General features: G+C 48.8%; 2 protein-coding genes across 3 annotated transcripts in view; one reads left to right on the plus strand and one right to left on the minus strand.

Moving 5' to 3' along the window:
- Nucleotides 1-8,090, plus strand: part of MAPT (microtubule-associated protein tau) — a 33,228-nt gene extending 25,138 nt beyond the window's left edge. Inside the window, exons 6-8 of the mRNA XM_008582689.1 lie at nucleotides 2,396-2,477; nucleotides 4,094-4,206; nucleotides 7,603-8,090. Of these exons, the coding sequence (XP_008580911.1) occupies nucleotides 2,396-2,477; nucleotides 4,094-4,206; nucleotides 7,603-7,818 (411 nt within the window). The 3' untranslated portion in view covers nucleotides 7,819-8,090. The remainder of the gene's footprint in view (nucleotides 1-2,395; nucleotides 2,478-4,093; nucleotides 4,207-7,602) is intronic.
- A 5,284-nt stretch (nucleotides 8,091-13,374) lies between these two features.
- KANSL1 (KAT8 regulatory NSL complex subunit 1) overlaps nucleotides 13,375-23,906 on the minus strand; it is a 200,461-nt gene continuing 189,929 nt past the window's right edge. For both annotated transcript variants that reach the window (XM_008582691.1, XM_008582692.1), the window contains 8 exons: nucleotides 23,017-23,199; nucleotides 22,341-22,529; nucleotides 21,847-21,995; nucleotides 18,111-18,232; nucleotides 17,295-17,352; nucleotides 16,875-16,987; nucleotides 15,476-15,728; nucleotides 13,375-15,158 (listed from right to left, as the gene is read on the minus strand). In XM_008582691.1, the coding sequence (XP_008580913.1) occupies nucleotides 14,931-15,158; nucleotides 15,476-15,728; nucleotides 16,875-16,987; nucleotides 17,295-17,352; nucleotides 18,111-18,232; nucleotides 21,847-21,995; nucleotides 22,341-22,529; nucleotides 23,017-23,199 (1,295 nt within the window). In that variant the 3' untranslated portion in view covers nucleotides 13,375-14,930. The remainder of the gene's footprint in view (nucleotides 15,159-15,475; nucleotides 15,729-16,874; nucleotides 16,988-17,294; nucleotides 17,353-18,110; nucleotides 18,233-21,846; nucleotides 21,996-22,340; nucleotides 22,530-23,016; nucleotides 23,200-23,906) is intronic.

The raw sequence follows: 23,906 nt of genomic DNA on the forward strand, positions 1-23,906 counted from the left end.
ACTCCTGCAGCCCCCGGGGCGGGCTGTCTCCAGAGAACGCACTGCATCGGCGTCTGGCCCCGAGGGTTTATTCTTGCAATGTGCCGCTGCCCCCTGCCCGGCGCCTGGATCCCGGCTGCTGCTCCCGCTGCTGCATGGGGCTTTGTTAACGCTTCCTCACCAGTGGCTGCTAAGTGTCTCCTCTGTCCCCACCTCCTGCTCACCTGTCTGCCCCACCTTGTCTGCTGCTGAGAGAAGAGGTGTGTGGACAACCCCCACCCACTGCCCTGGCCTTGCTCCTGAGCCCCGTGTGCGGGTTGCTGTTTTAGGCTGTTTTACCTTTGACTCCTAGTTCTATGGCTTCTCCCAGATGTGGGCTCTGGCCAGAGGTGGAAAGCCATGTGCTTTCTGGTTTAACTCAGGCCTTGGGGGCCGGCGGAGATTGTGCCGTGGGGCCTGGTTCCAGCTGCCACAGCTGGCAGAGACTCCTGCAGGTGGCTGTTGGGAGGAGAGAGCACGTGGGGCAGCGTGGGCCACTCCCTCTGGTCATGGCTGAGGCTGCAGTGCACGGGACATCAGGGGCTTTCTTGGGGCCCCTTCCGTGTGTCCTGCACTGTGCCAGCCTGTGGGCTAGTGTGTGACCTGGTAGAGAGCCGCACGATGCCTCGGGCCAACCCTGACCATTGCTCTGGCCCGGTGGCTACTGCTTGTTTGCAGCAGGAGCCTTCACTGTGTGCAACTCCTGTCCTGGTGGCAGGTTGTGGATGGTTACAAGCCCCCACATGTTGTCCGGCTGTGGTATTCTGGGGCATTGGATCCCTGGCCTGGGCTCCCAGCCAGGAGGTGACTTCCCAGCAGGCAGGACCCGCTCCTTCTCCTTCTCAGGACTCCCCTCCCCTGGCCTCCAGTTGGCCTGACCACCGGCCCCGGCTGCCACACGCCTCTGATCCTTCCCCCTCTGGCCATTCCAGGTCCCTGTCCCCTGCCTCAGCCCTACCCACATTCTCTTTCATGAGTAGCCTCGCCCAGGCCGGAGGGAAGAGAGGGTGACGTTTGGTCACATCCGCACTGGAGTTCCCAGGCCTCTTTGCCCTCCGCCCGTCACGCCTGCCCGGAGCACAGCTCTCCTCAGACCTGTCCTCATTCTGGTGCATTCCTCACCCGGGTGGCGACTGCCACACCCGCGTCCTCCCCACACGCTGACACACGCGGCCACGTCCTCTGCTTCAACGTCTCTCCTTCAATAAACAGCAAATGCCTGCATTGATTAGAATAATTTGGGATTGTTCCTGTTTTTTTTTTTTTTTAGTCTGTTTGGGGGTGTTTTGGCAGCCGGCTGGTAAGGGGATCAAAACCCTTGACCTTGGTGTTATCTGCGTTATGCTGTAACCAAAATGAACTAACTGGCCAGCCTTGGGACTGCTCCAGCATAGACCTCAGTAGAAACCCCTCCTTTTTCTCTGCCATCTCTCTCTGGGTAGCCTCCAGGGCAGGGAGCGTGAGCCAGCTTGGTGGTGATTGGCCTCCTGCACTTCCAGGTGACTCCCCATGGGGGACAGGCCATCCAGGTCCCCCTCGTGGCCATGACTTTGTAGAGACTTGCCTCCAGGAGACCCATCTGCCACTAAAGAGGCCCCATGAGGGCACCCCCATGGGGGAGTTGGGTCCTGGGCTGAGCTCAGCGGCAGCCTGCAGGGTGGGCAGCACGGCCGGCACACACGGGACCTTCAGGCGCCTCCCGACATGTGTTGAGCCTCCCACGCTTGCCGAGACACTAAATCTGTGGGTATGCACTGTGCTGCCTGCCCGTCCTGTTTGTGTCTTTTTGCTTCTTTTGGTAAAGACTGAAATGTCCAGGACACTTTGTGCCCAGGGGCCAGCTGGCTCTGGCCTCTGAGTCGCTGAACTGCTCTGGGTCCTGCTTGCTAACCTGTCACTGCCAGCAATCCTCACACCGCCCTTTCCTCAAGGCCCAGCAGATACAGCTCTCCTGCCTTTCCATCCAGATTGTTCCAACGCCATACATGCTGATCAGACTGACCACTTCTTTCTTTATGTCTTCACCGAGTGTGATCTGTCAACTTCATGTCAGGAAAGGGGGTGACTTTTTTACATTTAAGTGTTTGCCAGACAAATGGCATGGGCCCTGTGCAATGACAAAGTGTCCCTGTTTTTCCCTGAGGGTCTTTTGTTCTGCGGGGATTGAAGACACTGCAATCCCACAGCTATTTTGCGAAGACCCAGCTCCTTTGGGGCAGGGTTGGCTCCACCCTGACTAGGGTGTGTTCCTCGTGGCAGACGAGAACCACTGTCCAAGCAGGGCCTGGGCGTACACAGATGCTTTTCCTTGTGTTATACTCATAATAAAGTAATCCTATTTATTCTCTCTGTCTCTTTCATCCTCTCTCATTTCCAGGTGCAAATAGTCTACAAACCAGTGGACCTGAGCAAGGTGACCTCCAAGTGTGGCTCCTTAGGCAACATCCATCATAAACCAGGTAGCCCCTGCGGAAGGCGAGGGTCGGGACAGGAAGGTGCTGGGGTGCGGCAGGTCAGGATTGTCAGGGTGGTGCCTTCTGAAGCGGCTGGAAGCATTTGTCAGATGCCGTCAAGGAGAGTGTTGAGTGTGGAACGTGCTGGGCCTGGGAGGCCTGGTTACCTCGGCTTGTTCCTGAGCGGGCTCCTGCTGGCCAAGACAAGGTGAAGAAGTTGGGAGGAGGCTGGCCCTAAACCCTAACCCATGGGTCTCCGAGCCGGCTGCACACAGGGCTTCTGGGGCTGGCGGTGGGCCCTGAAGGCCAGCTATGTGGATATCCCAGCTTCGTTCCCAGCCCACGTGAGGCACACTTCTCCAGCTGCATCAGCTACAACACGGGACCCCTGGGCCATTGTTGTGGCCTTATTGTGACTTTTTTGTAACAGAAAATGATGCTGGGCTGGCCAGTTAGCTCACTTGGTTGGAGCATGATGCTGATAACACCAAGGTCAAGGGTTCAGATCCCCTTACCAGCCAGCTGCCAAAACAAAACAAAGAAAAAAGAAAAGAAAATGCTGCTGCTGGAGCTGCCCGTGCTTACTGTGCCTCCGTGTCCCACACTGTGGATCTGCACTGTTCGATATGGCAGCCACTAGCCATGGGGGGGTATCAAGCACTTGACATGTGGCTAGTGCAGCCGAAGAACTGAACTAATTTTAGTTAAATTGCAAGTAGCCACACATGGCTAGTTGCACACATTTGGATGTCACAGGTACAGATTCTAACTCCCACCTGAGGGTCCAGAGCAAGGATTTCTGCCTTCGGACCTGTTTAGGGCAGAGGCCTATACTTGAACCATTACTGTGGGAAGAGAAGGCAGCGGAAGCTTGGTCCACATGTGTCCCGTTATTTGCTGGCTCTGGGATACTTTGTGGCAGCTTAGTCTCTCCCAGAGAAAAGTGTCCCACAAAAGGTACCTCCTCGCACGCTGTGAGCAGCTTCCTTCACCCTTCCCAGGAAAGTAACGTGGGTCCTCTCTTGCCCTGCCGTGTCCCACACTTGGGTGTGGCGTCAAGGGCCGAGGAGGAGGAAGGGTCGGTCTTCCTTATTTAGTGTGCATTTTGACATTCAATTTAATTCCAAGTTCCTGTGGGGCCGCCGTTTACAGGATGTCGCTATAGAAAGACTTCACTTGTTGAAAGCCAACCAGTTCAGAATTTAGGATCATTTCTCCTGGACTGAGCTGTCATTTACCTTTGCATTGTCTAAGGAGGAAGAGTTTGCAGAGTAAATATTTGATGCCCACCTTGGTGATAGAGAGGAAGCGAATTGTTTTTCAAGCCTTTGCAAGGACTTAGTTGCACCCAAACTACATTCTAGATAAAGGAAAGTCTTACCCATTCCTAAAGGTTGGTCTCTACTTAGAGTCACTTCCTTAGCCCTTGCTCAAATCACAGTGCAAACCAGAAAGTCATGTCATTGTCTACTCCCCTCCAGAGCAGTAGAACCTATCCTCACTTTTGCTGTGCCCTTAGCAGCCCATGGCACTTCGTCTGTAGACCGCAGACCTCATTTAATATATGCTAAGTCCACTAAGCCATGGAAGGAGATGGCAAGATGTTCTTGTGTGTGTTTCAGGAGGTGGCCAGGTGGAAGTAAAATCTGAGAAGCTGGACTTCAAGGATCGAGTCCAGTCGAAGATCGGGTCCCTGGATAACATCACCCATGTCCCTGGTGGAGGGAATAAAAAGGTAAAAGGGACAAGGTGGGGAAGAGGCTGCCTCTGGATATGGGTGTTAATCAAGTTGGCTGGACAAAGTCTGATCCAGCTTTCCAAAGGAGGAAGGTGGAGGATCCTGTATTGACCAGCTTGACATGGATTCTCAGCAACACCCAGGACAGTGGGTCAAGAGCTCAGCTACCCATTGCACTTCCTGGGACCGTTCACAGATTTGATGCCTGGGCCCCATCTGGAGAGTCTGACTAATGGGTCACAGGTGCAGCTGGGTAGCTGGTGTTTTTAAAGCTCCCAGGTGAATCTTTAGTGCAGTCAAAGGCCCTGGGGTCTGTAAGCACCAACAAAAGGAAGTAGCCATCCCCAAAGTCAGCTCTGGTGTGCCAAGAACAAGTCATGGGAACATAACCTAATTTTCTAAATGGGTTACTAGGCAGTTAGAGCAGAACAATGATGCTGAAATCCAGATTTCAGCAAAGCCTTTCTGTCATGTCATGGGAGATGTCTCTGCCTGTCTGTCATGGAAGTGTCCAGGAGGAGGCTGCTGGACCTTGGTGTTCCCAGCAGCTTCTAGGGTCTTCAGGTCTTGCTGTGGGTGTCTGTCTGTTGTGGGGGTGGGGCACAAGCGGGTATGCGGCCCCCTCTGGGCCCAGCACAGGATGCGGTCCTGTGGCTTTGCTTTTTCTCTTCTGCATAAATGCAGCCCAAGAGCCTCTTGGGTTTCCCACTGATGCCTGTGCTGAAGTTCTGGAAGTGGCTCACTTTCCAGCCTTTGTGCCTCCCAGCAGCTGAATGGGGAGTGGCAGAGGGAGAAGGGATGTCCCAGAGTGGGTGTAGAATCTGAGGCCCAACCCACATGAAAAAGTGAGTTGCCCTAAGTGGCCCAGCTGGTCAGAAGGCACGCCCCATCTTGTGTTTGCAGTAAATGTCCAACAGTGTAGTTTTGGGGAGAAGCACTTGCTGGTATGGTCTTAAAGCACACGTTGCAAACTGAGACCTCAGGACAGACCTCACCCTGCAAACAGGGCCCCCCAAGGCTAAGGGGAGGAGAGGGCAACCGGCCTGTAGATGGCCTTGTGCTCTCTGGCTCCCCACAGCACCCCCTCTGGTCTCCTGGACCCCAAGGTGGACCTAAAGTGGCTGTTTCTGTCATGCTTCTACAGACACGGCTCCCTAAGGTGCAGGAACAATTCTCAGTGCCTGGGTCCCTATCAAAAGTGAGAAAACGGGGGGACCAGGAGGCTGCATGCCTCAAGGGAAGTTGAGGCAGGACGCAGTTCCTGGGGAATTGGAGAAGGTCCTCTGTAAAAGCCCAGAGCTCTGCTGTTTCCATCACCCAGCCTGGTATAAGGCAGGGTTTCCCAGCCTTGGGGTGCTTTAAAGATTCCCAGGCTTGGCCCCACCCCCAGAGAGTCTGATTGAATAGTTCCAGTTACGGCCTAGGCATTGGTGCCTGGGTGAAGGAAGGCCTCCCCAGTCTCTGGAAGCTTCTGGAAAGCTCTAGGCTTGACTCTGCTTGGAGGAGTGACTTGGGCAAGATATGTAAGCGCTCTCAGCCTCAGTTTCTCCTTCAGCAAAATGGGATAGAAATACCTATGTACCATGGTGGTACTAGGCCCGCCCAAAGGAGACAATGTTCCAGAAGGTGCCTGGTACCTTGTACCAGAGAACATGAGTTAGAGCCAAGTCTGAGTCTAAACTTGGCTCCTTCTGTTTCTAACTCATCTCTGTGATGGCTCAGAAAGCGTGGGCAGGTCCCTGACCTCCCCTCAGAAGTCACTGTCCCGGTCCCAGGGGATCCCCACATTTTCCTAGTGTGACGAGCAAAATTGCTAACAAGCAGTGGGCACATGACCAGCATCTTGGGTTCCTTTCAGTTTGGGGAATTTGGGGACATTCCTAGAAATCTGTCACCTTTTTCTTAGGAAACCAAGTTTTTTAGAAACATTAACATGAATGTTCTTAACAAAGCTTATATTAAATGGCCTGTCGATACAGTAATATGGAGGAGTCCCTTTTTCAAAGCAGTGACCTAAAATGAGCAAAATATGAATGTAGCTTACATGGGAACCTGGTTTTTCTCTATACCCACATTCAAGCCCCCTGCAATAGGGGCTCTTCTCTGGGGGTCCACGGACTCTTGAAATTGCATGGAAAAATGATCACTTGTGTGCAAGTGTGGGCTTTCACATGTACACATTTTTCTGGTTTCACCAGATGCTCAAAGAGCCTAGGACCTGAAAAAGGTTGAGAATTACTGTGTTGTTATTACGCACTACTCGCATCTCCACGTAATGCTGTCTGCTTCTGAGTTTCTGGTACCCTTTGGGACTCCTGGCTTGTCATTGCTTCTCTGCTTTAAAAAAAGGGCTTCATTGGGCCGGCCCGGTGGTGCACTGGAGAGTGCACTGCTTGGGAGTGCGGCGGCGCTCCCGCCGAGGGTTCAGATCCCATGTGGAGACCGGTTCCCGCTCACTGGCTGAGCGCGGTGCGGGCGCAACACCGAGGGTTGCGATCCCGTTGCTGGTCAATGCGACACTGAGGGTTGCGATCCCTTTACCGGTCAGTAAAAAAAGACAAAAAGGAAAAAAAAAAAAAAAGGGCTTCATGGCCCGTGTTGCTAGCATGGCTGCTGGTGCTGCCCACGGTTGCTGGCAAAGACAGGGAATGAGTGTGGCTTATGGCTGGGCTTCAGTGGCTCTGGTGATGTCCCTTGATCTTCTCCCACTTCTCCTCAGCACTTCCATTTGCCATCTGGCAATATCTATCAAAATAACACATGCATGCCTTTTAACCTATCAACTCCACTTCTTACACATGCACAAAATGGTGTGCCTACAGGTTATTTAAGGTTATTCAGACACTGCATTGTTTGTAACAGCAAAAGGCTGGAACAGCCTAAATATCCATCCACAGGGGAGCAGATACATTTTGGACATCTGCTGCGATGGAATACTAAGCACCAGGAAACGCTCTTTGTGTTGATAACGGAGGGTACTAATTTTGAAGCCAAGGTGCAAAGCATGTGTGCATTGTTGCCACATGTGGTAAGAAATATATATACACGCACGAGCGGTCTGCAGAAAATTCACGGGAAGATTCATGTTATCTTTCAGTTCTGTTTTTCCACAAACGGTTTGAAGTACCCTTGTATGTACTCACGTGCACATTTGTGTGTACGTGTGTGGAATGTCTCTGGAGGGTATGCCAGAAGCTTGTCATGGTCACTGTCTCTGGGGAAGGGGACTGGGTGGCTGGGAGACAGGGGAGGGGAGGACCGTGCACAAGTACTACCAGTTGGAAGACCATAGACTCAGCACCCTCCCACCGAAGGCCAGACTTGGGCGTGGGGTAGGTGGCCGGGCTTGTCCCCCTTCCTCTCTCATCCCCGCTCCCCCCTCTTTCCTTGCAGATTGAAACCCACAAGCTGACCTTCCGCGAGAACGCCAAAGCCAAGACTGACCACGGGGCGGAAATTGTGTACAAGTCGCCCGTGGTGTCTGGGGACACGTCTCCACGGCACCTCAGCAACGTGTCGTCCACCGGCAGCATCGACATGGTAGACTCGCCGCAGCTGGCCACGCTCGCCGACGAGGTGTCCGCCTCCCTGGCCAAGCAGGGTTTGTGATCAGGCCTGCGGGGCGGTCAGTAATCGCGGAGAAGAGAGAGTGAGAGAGTGTGGGAAAAAAGAGTAACGCCCCGGCCCTTCGCCCTCCGCCCTCCGCCCTTCGCCCTTCGCCCTCCCCCAGCTGCTCCGCACAGATCGGTCATTCAGGTCACCACGGACCTGCTTAGGCTCGGCACTTCGAAATCAGTGATGGGGATAAGAGCAAATTGCAGCTTTCCAAATTGATGGGTGGGCTAATAATAAAATATTTTTAAAAAACATTTAAAAACATGGCCACACCCAACATTTCCTCGGGCAATTCCATTTGATTCTTTTTTTTTTTCGCCCCCTCTGGGTAGAAGAGGGAAGAGAGGCTTTAAAGCCACCTCTGGGGAACTTCAAGGGACTGGGGACGCCTCCGCCTCCTGGGGTATCAGACGCAGTGGCAGCAACAAAGGATCTGAGACTTGGTGTGTTTGTGGAGCTACAGGCAGATGAGGTCACCCTTGTGTGAGTGTAGTGAGTTGGGGGTGGGGGTCACGGGGGAGGTCGAGGCAGGAGGTGGGCGGGGGGGGGAAGGGGGTGGAGTGGGAGAGTAAGAAACGCCATGGGAGACACTACCCACTGCCGACCGCGCTGGGAACGCAGCAGGAACGGCAAATGGCCTCGGCCACCCACAGCAATCTCAGTTCTTGGTGGCCCTGGGGTCTGCTGTGGGTCGGTGTGCCAGCTGCAGAGAGCGGCCTGTGGGAGAAGGGACAGTGGGCAGCAGGAGCAGGAAGGTCGGCGGGAGGGTGGCACCCTGCGGATCACTTCTTTGGAGAAGACTGACCTTGATGTCCGAGAACGCTGGCCTCTTTCTCCCTCCCTACAGGGTGGGGGTCCTGAGCTGAGGGGCTTCCCTCTGCCCCACGGAAACCCTGTTTTATCGAGTTCTGAAAGTTGGAACTGCAGCCACAGTTTTGGCCACCTCACAGACTTGGGACTTTAGGGCTAACCAGTTCTCTTTGTAAGGACTTGTGCCTCTTGGACATCTGCCTGTTCCCAAGCCTGGGCCTCAGCATCTCTGGAGTGTGCGGGGGGTCTGGGAAGTGGATCCTGAGCCTCCCGTCCCTCCCATGGCCACTGCATGCCGCCCCGCCATGCCACGTGTCTGCCATGAGAGCCCAGTCACTGCCTCTACCCTTCATTATGTCACACTGTCCCAGGTTCCCAGCCTTACCACCCCCTTCTCAGTAAAGGTTAGATGTGTGGGGCACGAAGTTATACGATTGGAGAGAGAGCCTTTTCCTCCCAGGAGGCCTGTTCCACTTCCTGTGTTACAGCAGGAGGTCAGTATCCTGGTGGCCTGTGATGGCACTGGGATGGGCAGGCAAGGCTCTCAGGGCAGGACCACACTCCTGTCCCCTACTTCCATCCCAGATTGTGACTGCCAGTCTCCGAGAGCCTACCCACTATTCAACTCCATATGCATAAAATCAGCCCTCCACACCCCCAAAAGGAGAGCATGCTGCCTCAGAAATGGTTCTCCCCCCCGAGTCCCAGCTGGAAAAGCAATGTCTGTTCTGCTGGAGCAGCTGAACATGTATGTAGACGCCCTTCCCTCCCTGTCTGCACCCTGTTGCATTCTAGTTGGATTTGTCTGTTTATGCTCGGATTCACCAGAGTGATTATGACAGTGAAAGAAAAAAAAAAAAAAAGACGCATGTACCTTGAAATGCTTGTAAAGAGGTCTCAAACCCACCCTCGTGGGGGTCCTCGATGTCTCTCACCCCCATGCTGGCATTTGGCTCCAGGAGGCCAGTGTTGTCTACCGTGCTGGGGCCTCCCAAGTTTTGAAAGGTTTTCATCAACATCTGGGACCCAACAGAGACCAGATTCTGACATCTGAGGACCACCCACCCTCTGCTGTGAAGAAAGCTTGAAGCACAGGATTAGGACAGAGGCTATGGTGTCCCCCTCCCCCACCCCCCCACCCCCCAGGGATCCCTTTGTTAGGGCAGAGAGGTGGCTTGTGGCTGGCCTGGTTTGCAGCATGAACATGGTCCTCTCGGGTCACACCCTGGAGAAGTCCCACAGCAGCCCTGAAAGAGGGTCTTACAACTCCCGTATCACAAGAAAAAGGAAGCCTGTGCCAGCTGGGGAGAGATGTGCAGTCCTCAGACCTCCATGAGTTTCTAGGCAGCCCATCCCTCAGCCTGGGCTCCCTCTCCAAGCTCTCAGGGGCAACAGCCTGCACCTCCTCACTAATGGCCCTATAGCCACAGCAGGGATTGGGATGGATTGCCAGTCCTGGACAGGCTCCAGGGGCCTGAGATGACTAAGGAAGGGTGAAAAGTCAGGAGCCACTATTCCCAAAGCCTTGGCCAAAGCATTGTCAGCCTGCTGATTTTGCACCAGCTCCAAGTGCTGTTATGGGGAAAGAAAGAGAAGCAGACTTTGCAGAAAAATGCTGTTTAAAGAAATTCAGCAGCCTCAGGCCCAGTTCTGCCACTTCCACTTTGGGTACAGTTAAAGATAACCCTGGGGGCCTGGGTGGTAGGCGTGCAGGGCCTCCTCCCAGGGCTGGAGGCTTCATATATAGGCAGATCCTTCCAGGCAAGGAATTATCTGGGCCCAGAACTTTCCACCCTGAGGATCCCCACTGTCCTGAGTCCCAGCTGTTCTCAGAAGTGAAGTGTTCTGAGGAAAAAAGAAATGTGGTGTAAAAAGTTTGTGGGGGTTAGAGGTGTGACCCCTCATTACTGCCACTGATTTTGGCTGCATTTTCTTCTCGCACCTCTTCTTGTTTCCTCTTCCTGCAATTCCTGTGCCCTTCTCTTCAGCACCATGGGCCTTATACGGAGGGCTCTGGAATCTCCTTTATGGGGTAGACTATTAGGGTCAGCCCAAAGATCATGGTTTGGGTTGATCAGGTCACCGCTGGCAGGTAGATTGCAAAGGGATGCTGGCTTTTAACCTTAAATGAGGATAATTCCTCAGGTCTGGGCACTCCTCCCCTCCCCCCATTTTCCCCACCTCCAGAGCCAGTGTCCCTGGGTGGTCTAGACAGGATATATGCCTGGTTTCTTCAAGTTCTCCATTCACTTTATCAATAGTTACATTTCAATTGACTTCAATGGTGAGACTGTATCCTGTTTGCAATTGATTGTTGTGCTGGGGGTGGGGTGGGGGGGAAGAATGTATAAGATAGTTAACATGGGCAAAGGGAGGTCATGGAGTGCAGCAGTTAAACTGCTTTGTAACCCTTTTCTTCATGATTTTGCTAGAGAGGGAGATGCCATGGGGCTAGAGGTCCCTGGGGCTTTGCTTTCCCACTGACAGGTTTTCCTAGTTGCAGCAGGAAGCCAGCTAGTTCCCCTTCCTTTCCCAGCCAAGTGCAGACAGTGAGGCTTGTGTAGGAATCTGGAGAGCTGGTTTGCTTTGGCCTGCTGTTCTCTTGTGGGGTCCCAAGCCTACAACCATGCCTCCCAAAGACCCTAGCACCTTTACCTCTAAGCCACTGGCAACTCGGTATCACCTGTCACCTCTCCCACCAGCTCCAGACATGCAGCTCATACTTCCAGCTGCTGCCAAGATTTCTTCCTTCACCCTCCCTATCTTTGTTCCCTAGTACAGCCAAGAGGTGGAGATGAGGGCAAGTGTGATCATCAGCTTGCCCCATCTACAGGTCTGGCTTCGAGACTTCTGATTTCTCTTTGGCTTTGAAAAGGGTTACTCTGGGCATTGACCCACAGTCTCACCTCCTAACAGACTCAGCCCCATGAATTTGCAGTGTTGGGCAGGACAATTTCTGGCACTTGAAAGTCCACTGGCTTCGAGACTTCTGATTTCTCTTTGGCTTTGAAAAGGGTTACTCTGGGCATTGACCCAGTCTCACCTCCTAACAGACTCAGCCCCATGAATTTGCAGTGTTGGGCAGGACAATTTCTGGCACTTGAAAGTCCCATGATTTCTTCCGTAATTTTGAGGGTGGGGGGAGGGACACGAAATCTTATTAGCTTAGCTTCCTGTCTGTGAATGTCCATATAGTGTATTGTGTGTTTTAACAAACGATTTACACTGTTGCTGTAAAAGTGAATTTGAAAATAAAGTTATTACTCTGATTTAAAAAGATCTCTGTTCATGGAAAATGACATATGATGCATAATTTTCAAGTTCCTCCTCACCCCTAGAGACTTTAGTTCAGAATAGGAAATGGCAATATTGCTAAGAGGTGAGCATCAGGGTTAACAAGTCTCTCTGGGGACCTGAAGGTGAAAGGAGTCCTCAGACTTGTTCATTTTCAGTCGATTCTCTATTTCTGGTGCAGGCAAACCATTCTGTTCCAACTCAAAGGGCAATAAACATCCTTGTGGCAGAGTTCACAATGCCGTACTTAAGACTGACTCCAGTGTATTCCAACCCGAGAAGGTTGGGGCTGGGTGTATGAGATCTTTTGTCCCTGGAAATTAGAAGTCTGGGGTTGAAGCAGGACACCACGCTAATCAGCTGAATGAATGGCTTAGATCCCTTCCAGGCTTCCATACTGCCTTCCTCTTTCCTTTGGAGGAGCCCTATTATAGACTGAGGAATATTTCTACTAAACCAACATAGGGATACCAGACAGCTTCTCCCTAGCAATGCCACAAAGGAAAGCAAAAACAAAATGGTAACCCATCATATTATTATTCCTTAGTAATTAGTTAAGGTCATGATACTGAATCCTTAGATTTTAGTTTCAAAATATAACTTTTCTGAGCTCTTCCTGATGTATTTAGCCACTGCAGGCAGATGCTTAAGTAGAGCAGTTCTTGACTGCAACTGTGTGGTTGTGTGTACACACACACACACACACACACATATATATATATATATTTTTGGTGGCTGGCCAGTATGGAATATCCTTGGTGTTACCAGCACCATGCTCTAAGAACCAAGTAACCGGCCAGCCCTTGACTGCAACTATAGAAGCAACAGGCCAGCCAAAGAGAAATACTGTCTCAAAAAGCCCAGCTTTCATAGCCTCACTGCCAGTTTCAGCCTGCCTGCCATGAAAAGGAAAGACAGAAGAGAAAAATAACTAGGCCCACCCACTTATCTTGAATAAAAAAAATCAAGCACTTAGCCTCCTCAGAAGAAAGATGCTATAATCTCAGGTATCAGGCAAGAACCAACCCAGGATCTACGCAAACGATATGCTTTCTCACTGATCCCCAACCCCAGAAAAGTTCAACGGTGAGAAGTTAAATCTACATTAAAGAGCAATTTACAATAGACAGAATATATCATACTGCTGGCCTCATTAGAGAAAGGAACACCAAGAGGCAATGGATCAATTACTTTCACTCAACAAAGAAAAAGATGACTTATGCAGATCCCCTCTCCTCCTGGCACCCCTTCCCTTAGTGAAAAATCACCTCATCCTCCCTCTGGTGACCATCAGATGACTCTGCCACGTTCCCAGTAGACAGAATGGAACTTCCCAAGGTTCAGAGCAAGCCAGAAAACCCCAAAGGGCTCTGGCAGAGCTGGCTCTGAAGCCACAACCAGCATGTATATACCCAGTCCAGTATGTCAAGAAAGGACTGGCACACATTCTGTAACTCTTTTTTTTATTATTTTTTTCAATTTTTCCTTCTTTTTTTTTTTAAAGCACTAGTCTGTGCTTTGCGAACAGAATCAAGACATTAACAAAGATCAGCTTCTCTGAAGAAAAGCATTTCTAAAGAACAAAGACAGCTACATGTTTCGCTGCCATTACACAGCTCAAAGCAGGAAAAGAAAATATTTACAAAATACAAGTGTTTTTTTTTTCATTTTTTTTTTGTTTTTTACAATGCTAAAAGGGTTATTCAGAATTTTCAACCTTATAAATAGAAGAAGCACTTTATGCATAGGGATATGGTGCATTATTGTTTTTTAAAGAAACAATGACAAACCTTTTAACTTGCAAACAGAACCCCCCCCAAAAAAATCACTAATGTTGAAAATTGTGAAAAAACCCCAACCATTAAGCAGTTTGTCTACTATTTTTATACGATTACAAAATGGCACCAAAAAAAAAAAAAAAAAAAAAAAAAAGTCCTTCCCCCCTGCCCCCTTTTTGGTGATGTGATTATACATGAGACAGGCACAAGGTTAACAAAGGAGGGTGATGGAAACCACAGCTAGGACCAGACAGTGTTCCACAGGCAAGGGGAGTGCAAAGGAGGAAGAAGCTAACTGACACTGACAGGGAAAACAAAATTACACAGGGTAGATGGCTGCTCACTTCCCAAACCCCCTAGTTGGCAGGGGAGCGGGAACAGAAGTTGAGTAGTCCTATCCCTACCTTCATAGAACAGGACAGGTGGTAAGTACATCCCGGGTAGGACTGGTGTGTGTTGAGTGTGCACATGGCAAGGGAAAACAGACAGGGAAGGGTACAAAGGAGCAGGATGGGGGACCTGAGCAGCCGCAGTCAGGTTACTGCAGTAAGGAGTTAAGACAGAAATGACCAAATGCAGATGAAACTGAAAACAAGTCACCAACATCTGGGTGACAAGGGGAAGCCATTCTGCTGGCTGAGAACTCAGTGAGAGCAGCTGGTTGTTATGGCAAAAAGGCTCTGGTGGGGATACTTCAGCACAAAAAGTCAAGGAGGACCAAGCCATGAAGGCCAGAGCTGAGACAAGCCACAGATTGGGTGGGGAGGTGGGGGGGGGAGGTGGGGGAGACGACCCAGAGCACTCTGCCCTGTCCCACCCTAACCTAAGAAGGCCATGCTACACTGGAGCTTGGCCTTCCCTCTGCCCACCTGTCTTTCCTACCCTGCCCACAGATGCGAGGGAGAGGGGTGGTCATCCAACATTGGTAAGTCCAGTGATTTAACTGTGCAGAGGATGTGCCAGGACCAGGTCAGCAGGGTCTTATCCTGAACTTCTGTTTGCCAACTGGAGGAAGTGCTCAGGTGTGTGACAAGAAAACATGGAAACAAAAACAAAACAAAAATCAAAATAAGAAAAAAAAAAAAAAAACCAAAGTAGAATCTAAATTCCTTAAATTCACTAAAAACTGTGAAAATTTCCAGCATATGATGTTTGAATATCAAACGCAGAGATTTCTGAAGCTTTAATGCCAATAGTTAGTCTGTTTAGATTCTTGTCTCCTGCTCATCTGTGAGTTGGGCGCTGAGCTGTGACTGTTGCCGCCAGATGCCGACTTTTGAGGGGGACAATGGGAGGCGAGGTGGGTGCCACCTCCGTCTCCCGGCCAGTCTTGCTGCCTGAGGTGCGCCGAGTGCAGCGAGCTGCCCGTTCCTGTGGATCCAGCTGGTCCTCACACTCTGCCTGGGGACTGTACGCCAGGGGGAAGGTCCGCCGCTCCCATGGCTGGACGGACTGTGGGCAGACAAGATGCCTTGGTGAGGACCCAGTCCCAGTTTGCTTCCTGCCCCAAGGCCCTGCCACAAAACTTGTGGACCAGTCCATCTAGAGTTCCTGGGTGGTTGGGGATTACCCCTCAGAAGGTGGACACCCTTTTAACAATGGCCAATACAGTTCCCTTATACCTTCAGAAGGTCAATTTCAAATGCAGGCCCTGTTCCCTCAAAACAGAAGGGGGGTTATAAGATGAAGATCCATCTTCAGCAGGTGCTGTCCCTTCCCAATTCCATCCCCCCACCTTACCAACCCCATACAAAGGCGGTATCCTTCACCTGTTCATCCAGCCCCAGCTCTGGCGTGGAACAACGGGTGTCTTCACTGGCTAAGTGTCGCAGAGCATCCCGAGCCACAGGGGTGAGGGGTGCCGAGTGCAGTTCCGGGCTAATGGGGCTCCTGGGGGACTGACCATGGGAGAACTCCAACAAAGAGTGGCTACTACTGACATCAGGGGAGGCAGGCTGGGGGGTGGAGGGGTTGGCACTGCCTAGCTGAGGGGTTGTCCGGCCGTCTGATGACCTATAAGACCTGTTAACCAAGAAATGCAAATCTGAGTGCCTGAGTTAATAGGGAACGTCTTGTCTGTTTATTTCTGGGGGTGAGGGGATGGCTGGTTAGCTCAGCTGGTTAGACTGCAATGTTATAACACCAAGATCAAATGTTCAGATCCCTGTTGGGCCACCTGCCAAAATTTTAAAAACAAATATTTCTGGGGGTGGGGAGCAAGCATGAAAAAAGCATCCCCACAAGAGGAGCTCAGGCAGACTGACACCAACAGATTTTTCCTAGGATCTGGCAAATCCCATTTCCTCCCACTGCTGCCTGGAGGGGTAGGTGCACAATATGACATCTAAGAACTGCATACTTCTACCATCACCCCCAAGAGAGCCATGTCTGAACAATGCCAGTGGCTAATCCCTGGCACAGTGCCTAGTGAATTCATGGGGGTAGGGAAATCAGTCCAGATACTGAAAACTAGTCAATGAAAAAAAGAAAAGTGAGAGCCCCTAAGCGTTCTACTTGAGAATCCTAGGAGTTTATGCCATTGTTAACAATGGGGGGGGAGGGGGGGGGCGGCTTTGCCTGTTAGCTCAGTTGGTTAGAGCACTGCCTTGTAACACCAAGGTCAAGGGTTCAGATCTTCATACCAGCCAGCTGCCAATAAATCAATCAATAGAAACAGGTAGTGATATGTAAGTAGGCCACCAATCAATCAATCAATAAATGGATTGCTGGATGGAAACAGGATAGTGATATTAAGTGGGGATGCTTTTTTCATGCTTCCTCCCCACCCCAGAAATATTTGCTTTAAAAATTTTGGCAGCTTAATAGTGAAATTAAGCTCTTTTAAGTAGAACCAAAAAAAATCACAATCTACTGTCCAAAGAAGGGTTAACTTGGATGAGGCCTTAAAAATTCCTCTGGCAAAATCACCATAACCTACAACCAGCCTCCAAATGCCACAGATCACTGGAATTTGTCAAAATCAGACAGTGACCACTCAGCAAGTATTCGATGACTAATACCTCAAGAAACTTCTGTCCTGGCCATGGCCAGTAGATGAACATGAAGCACAACCAAGAGGCAATGGCAATTCTGTGGACACAGGTAGGGCCCAAACTCCCTGACCACCCTCCCTCCACAGGCCCTGAGGACCTGTGCCTGCCCCATTACCTGCTGCCCCGCCGCTGGGGTGGCACGCTCGTGGTCCACAGCCACCGTGCCCTCTCCATCTCCTCACATTTGGCATGCAGAGCAGCGAAGGCTGCATCGGATAGGTCCTCGATCTGCAATAGAACAGCTTTATTGATCCCCTTTTTCCTTCAGGAGTCTGAGTTTAAGTATGGGTAGATCAATTATAGAACCAGCCACACTCCATTCTAGGTTCTTCCTGGTCAGGACAGGAATATGAGGGTACTTTTAAAAGTTCATGGAAAAATGGAATTAAAACATACAAATCTTTTCATGAACTTTCTGAAGTATCCTTGTAGAAGGAGCTTGCACTTGAAACCCACAGGTCTTAAGGCATCCTGCAGTGTGTGCCCATGTGTGTGTGCGTGTGTGTCCTTCTAGAAAGAATGACCATGCCATTACCTCCTCGTTCTCTTCTTCAGGACTTCCCTTCAGAGACTGAAGATCAACCTCCCGCCAGCTGCAAAACCAAGAAGGGACAATTATGAGATGGCAAGCAGGCTGAAGCCTCGGGCAGGATAAACAAGTCCATGCAAGTATGAGAGCCCTGCACCCATGGATGACGCTCCTCTCTGTTGGGCAGGCTCTGCCCTATCACAACGCAGCCTCCTTACACGTTGAGGCCTCTGAAAGAGGCCCCATATCAAATGCCCACAAGGGCCAGTAACAGGAGAAGCAGGCTGGGGATAGGGTTGGGAGCCTGTGACAACTGAAACAAAGTAACCTGTTTAAAAGGGACCATCACTATTCAGCACCAGTTGATTACTACCATATGGGAATGTGTGTGTGTGTGTGTGTGTGTGTGTGTGTGTGTATATATATATATATATATATATATATATATATATATATACGGGGTTGCCCAATCTTCTGATTTGTCAACAAAAACTGGAAATAAAGATTTATATGTGAAATCCTGCTTTGATACTGACAACAAATTCTGTATTTTTAAACACATTGTATGTGTTAACAAAACATGTTTACAGACCAAAAATGGCCAGTGGCCTGTCAGGTTGTGATCTCTGGTCTGGCTGGTGTATTCATATAATGGAATGAGAGAGAATTATATACAGAAATAATTTCACTCCTATCAGGTAAGACCTTCTCTTAATGAGAAGACAGAACCCAAGGCTAGGGCCCAAAGCTTGATCAGAAGAGAAGAGAGAAAAAGAACAATAACAGGAAGAATGGGGAGAGGAGGTTAGTCAGGGATTCTACCTGGGAGTAAGGATTTCCTTGTATTGTAGTTTCTCTACACGGGTTGTTGCAGCAACAGACATTGGGATGACAATGTTGTTAATATCGAACGAGCTCTCTCCCCTTCTCCTCCTTATCGGCTGCTGTAAGACAAATAAAGTTTAAAAGGGAGGCACAATTCTATAAACACCAAATCATTCATCCAAGACGTAAAGCAGGATTGGTCATTCACTGGACATTTGGGTCCTCAGGTTGCAGCCAGGTAGTGACTGCAGCTACTCCTCACACCTAGGAGATGGTCTCCCAATAGAAAAGTTCTTGGGAGAAACACTACATGGTCCCAAGGAGTAACTCCTATTCACAAGTCCCACTGGCCACTCTCTTCCTTCATGGGCTCATGTGAAGAGACTTTTGTTGAATTTTACAGGGGTGGGTATTCTGGGATCTAGAAGTCTAGTTGTTGGGGTTCCTATTCCTCCATGCATACCTCTATTAACTGCCCCAGCTTTTAATTCCTCCAATCTCACCCTTTTTATCCCTGTCTATGACTTAGACCCATAGTGGCCCCTAAAAGCAATGCTTAAGCCTACTGGTGAATCTTCAAGTTAAAAAGTTGAATTCCCTTATTCTAAAAGATGTCCAAAGGATAGGCCCATCTCAAATAGATCATCTAACCTTGGTTGTCATGAAAGCACCTCCTTTTCGAAGATCCCAACTCTTCAGCTAAATCTGCGCCCACCATCTGCTTAGGCCTTATGTGATTTCCCCTTTCTATTATTCTTCGGGAAAGGGCTGAGAGCGTTCTATCTGCATCGAAGGAGCTGAATGAAGAGAAACTGAAGAGGAGGACCTGGCTATACCTCACATTCCTGGATAAAGGGGAAAATAAGACTTCCAAAGATCCAATATCAGAGGCGGAAGTGGGCATCTACAGTAACTCAGAGACCAAGGAAGGAATAAAGCAGGCAACCAAATGGCTTGGTCTCTTAGATGGAAGGAAAAGTCTACTAGTAGTTTCTGCCCAGATAGCAAATACCCTACCCTGAAACAGAGACTGGCAACTGAGCTGTGAGAGGCCAGAGGGAAACAGTGGGATGACAAACACGCTGCCATGGCAACAGTACAGCTGGAAACACCTAAGAGGCTACATTCACACCCAAAGCAGCAAGTGTGGCTGGCCCATGGGGAAGGGGTTAGTGAAGGAAGATGAGGAAGAGGTAGTTCCCTGCCACTAAGAACTCCATCTTTTGTTCCTAGAAGGCGCATTCTCGGAGGATATTAAAAGTCAGCACTTCTTGGGCCATGATCAGCTGCTGTCATTTATGATTTCAGGTGATCAAAATGTCCTTTTCACTTAAACTTCCTTTTCTAATCAAATAAGACTGGATGGTCATGACCTCAGAAACTTAGGGTAACTGGTTAACCAAATTGGTTGAAGAGACTTTTGCAAATCTTGCCTGGCTGAGTTCTGCAGCTGAGGATTAGTGACCTCATACCCAAAGGCCTCTGCCACTGTCACATCTCTGCTAAAATTACATGGCTCACAATAAGAAATGCACTTCAAGGAAGCCTCGAGAGAGACAGCTGTCCCTATATCCTGGTCAAGAATGACTGTGAAACTGCTGAAAGAAACAAGTATGTATTTTCCCTGAATCTTATGGCTGCTGTTAGTACTTTCAAGGGAAAGAGACTAGAACAGGTTGTGGGATTGTCCAACAGGCTCAACCTCTCACCCTCCTGGAATAGACCCCCATTCTGTCAGCTACTCATTTGGTCAAACTTAACTACTCTTTCCTATTTAGCGCCAGAGGTAGAGAACAGGTGATGGTAATGGAAAGTGGTTCCCAAACCTGGTTGTACATCAGAAGTAAGATAAGGAGTGGTTTTTTTTTTTTTAAAAAAGGGGGGGGGGGACGGGACTTCAGTGATTCTCCCCTCTTATCAAATCAAAATCCTTAGGGATCCTTTTTTTTTTTTAAAGCCACCGAGGGGATTCTGATGCAGCCACTTCTTATGAAGCACTGCAACAAGCCCCCACCCTGTTTCTCCAGTGTCCTCTAGCTTCTCTACTTGATTCCAAGTATTTGGCCTATCACTCTTCTTACTATTAAATAAATTCAGATACTATGAAAAAATTTGGCAACAAGAACCTTAAGGGTCAGCATGATGTTACACACAAAACTTGTAATCAAAAAATAATAAGTAAAAATTTCAAATGATCCGGGCCTAAATTAACATTCTCTGGACACAGAAGAGCTGGCAGGTGAGAAAAATACTGAAGTACTCACCAAGTCCTAGATCTCAGAGTTCACATTTTCTATCAGAATTAACCTCTGTTTTACATCCTTTGCTGGTAGATAATTGAGTGTGTGAGGGATACTATTCACCTATTCAGACAAAATCTGTAGGTGTGAGAGGTGAAGAAGGGGGAAGAGCAAGAAGCCATTTGGAAAAGATTGTCTGATTTATAAGAGCAAAGAGAGAACAATGTGAATTCCTACCTGATCACAAGGGCCTAGTGAGCACATTTTGTGAGCTAAGAAGTTCCTTTGTTTTTTGCTTTTGTTTTTGTTTGACCACTGGCTAGTATGGGGATCTGCACCCATGACCTTGGTGTTATAAGGCTGCACTCTTAAGAAGTTTCTAGATCTAAGCTCTGAAAGAGCTTCGTAAGTCACCTCCACAATGACCCTACCCAGGCTTAGACTGTGTAGTGTGATGGTAAGAGAGCTGGGCTCTGCAGTCAGACTACCTGCGTCTGAATCACAATTACAACCTGCACAAGTTGCCTCATCTTATGCAATTTACTTAACCTCGGAAAGCCTCAGCTTTCATGACTAAAACATAGGAATCCATAATACCACCTACATCCCAAAGGGCATTACAGGATTAAATGGAATAGCATGTGTAAAGTACTTAGCACTTACTATGTGCCAGTAATAACATAACAGCTGCAGTTTTATCATTACTATTACTGTTATTTTAAAAAGGACCCTTTGGTGCGTACAAAGCAGGTACAGGTATATGTGTTCAAGAGGGCACATCCTGAGGGATTAAAATATTAAAATGAAATTAATGGAAATGTATCTGGAATGGCTGTGCAAACAGCCTTCTGGATGGAGTGTGGTACTGTAAAAGTGATTGGGGGGTACAGGGGGGTGTCAAATAGCCTGATGTTTGTGTACTACACGTAGGTACTACTACCTGTTGGATCTGTTAATTCTGCTCTGTACACCTACCAAGCATGGACTCGGCTTTTTTCCTTTCCTTCCAGCACCCCAACACACCCAGTGTTTATTCTCAATACTCTACCTCCACTCACCAGTAGAGTAAAAACAAGAAAATCAAATGTTGCCTTCAATGCCCATGGTTAATCTCTTCTTTATCCATCCCTCTTCTCATGCACTTCTTGGACCAACAGGATTAGGACCATGATATTAACTCCTGTGTTAAATTTAGTCCCACCGATCTTAAATAGTAACAGACCACCTTAAGAGTTTGTCTCTGTATCAAGCTTTCTATGGAAGGCTCAGCATAGATCCTTCTCTACTACGAAAAACAAGTCAAGGAAAACAACTTAACAGAAGGTAAGTACCACCACACTTTGATTTAAAAATGATACACACATCATGATGAGCTCAACTCCCACAAATACCCTGGAGCCTTGTAAACCACCCTCTACACCATCTTCCAGAGCCACTCAAGTGAGCTATAACCTGCAGAGGGGATGTCTGGCCAACTCCACATGGGTACTTACAGATGTGCTAGCTGTGACCTGTGAGCTAGAGCTGGTGGGTGTGGAGGTGTCTGATGAGGTGGAGAGTTGTCGCACCAAGGGACTGTGAGGTGGATGGTGGGTGGCCGCCAAGTAGCTTGAACTGCTCATGTCTGTGTGATGCTTCAACACTGTAGAAGTCAACAGAAAAGAGAAGAATACATAGCTACCTTAACCAGCTCTACTTTTAACACAAGCTAGGAATGCCAGCAATACACACTAAAGGCAAAAATGCTTTCTAAGCCTAGAGGATAAAAAGGTGAACCAAACTGATTGATGGGAAGTAGGGGGCTGGGCAGAGGTTGCTGCAGCAGTAAGAAGTGAACCGCATTTAGAAGCAGTAGCATCCCCCTACTCTGCCTTCCTAGAAAGTGAAGGACAAAACTGGGGGCAATTAAAAGAAGCCTAGGCTGCCCCAAAAAGCCCTGAGCAGGTGCAGGTGCAAATGCAGGTAGAGGTGCCAAGCCTGGCCCTACCTTCACTTCTCTCAGATGAATGGTCTCGCAATCTCATTTTGCTGTGGTTTGGGTCATGCACAGGTGGCGGTGGGTTGAGCAAGCGCTCTGCTTTTGGCGCTGTCACTCGCTCCACCATGGGCACGGCCCCCACATCGTCTAAGTGCTGCCTGTGAGTCCTGTCAGGCCGGGTTTGGTGATGGGACAGCTCTGAAGAGGGGAACAGAAAAAGAGCTGTGAAATACTTTCTCTCCAATCTTTTCTTATTTGAGTTCCAAGCTCTTGAATTTTATCTAGGTCAATGCTACCCAGGGCAGCAGGACAGTCCTTTAGGACTGAAGCTTCTAGTAAATAGTACAATGGCTAGAACAGGCACAGGGAGCCACAGTCAGAGAAATGTGACACCAGACTACAGAAGACAGCCTACCCATAGATGGACCTAAGGCCATGCCATTTTTGACAGTTCACTGAGCATTTTGGGTCTTGTCCCAAGATCCATGGTGTCTGAAATAGCTTCCAAAGTCCATCTGAGGGCATCCACGACAAGCAGACGTAGCAGACTGTGAGCTGAATTTATATCAGTCAATGCCTTTCCCAATCCCAACATATTGGCATGGAAAACTGGTAACTTGAGAATATAAAAGGAATAAAAAAATAACTGGGACTCCAGAGGACTCCCTAGTTCCCTGAAACTTACTGGCTGTTGTTAGGAAGGAGTTGACCAACTTGTGCCTGTCTTTACGAGATGGATCTGGCAGACTGCCTGGCATGGGTGTTCTGTGCTTAAGTGAAAACTTTTTGGGAGGTTTGATTTTGTCAAAGGGCTTGTTTTGCCATTGAGATTTCAGCATGCTCTGGAAGTACAGGCTTGTGGGAACATCTGCAAGAAACACAAAACACTGGAAGTTAGTCTAAACATCTGACCTCTGGGGCTCCTCCTTCTCGAAGTGAGGTGTGTTTACCAGTCACTCCAGTGGTCAAGACATATACCACACCTCTCTTTTATTTGCCCAGTAGCCTGACACCTGGCAGGGCAAGTGCTCTCATATGGAAGATCCATTTATGTGTACTTTACTGAAGGTCATTCTTCTGTTCACAGGCAAGCCACTTTTGCCTTTTACTTTCAAGTTCCAAGACAAAAAAAAAAAAAAAAAAAAAAAAAAAAAAAGAAATCCAAAACACCTTTTATTAGATTTTTGGAGTTTTTTTGTTCCATGTATTCCTCTAACTCTGTTGACTTTATTGGTTTGAAAGACTGATATTTCTATGCTTCTAGAGACTTTAAAGCATATTTAAACCTACTTCTTTCTATCAATATAGAGTAAAACAGGATACATTTGTTCTAATATTTTTTAAAAGCGTCTACTATACTGTCAGGAACTGTATTGCTACATCCTCCCTCCAAATAAGAACTATATACTATTCTTCCTCCCTCCTCTGCAGCCTTACTACCTCCCACCTTGAGATTATCTAGGCTTTTTATTTTTTTTATTATTTTTTATTTTTTATTTTTTTTTTTATTTTTATTTTTTGTCTTTTTCCATGTCCGGCAACGGATCGCAACCCTCGGTGTTGCCCCCGTACCGG

Source organism: Galeopterus variegatus, unplaced genomic scaffold (genome assembly GCF_000696425.1).
Source record: "Galeopterus variegatus unplaced genomic scaffold, G_variegatus-3.0.2 Scaffold2698, whole genome shotgun sequence".
Lineage (NCBI taxonomy): Eukaryota > Metazoa > Chordata > Mammalia > Dermoptera > Cynocephalidae > Galeopterus > Galeopterus variegatus.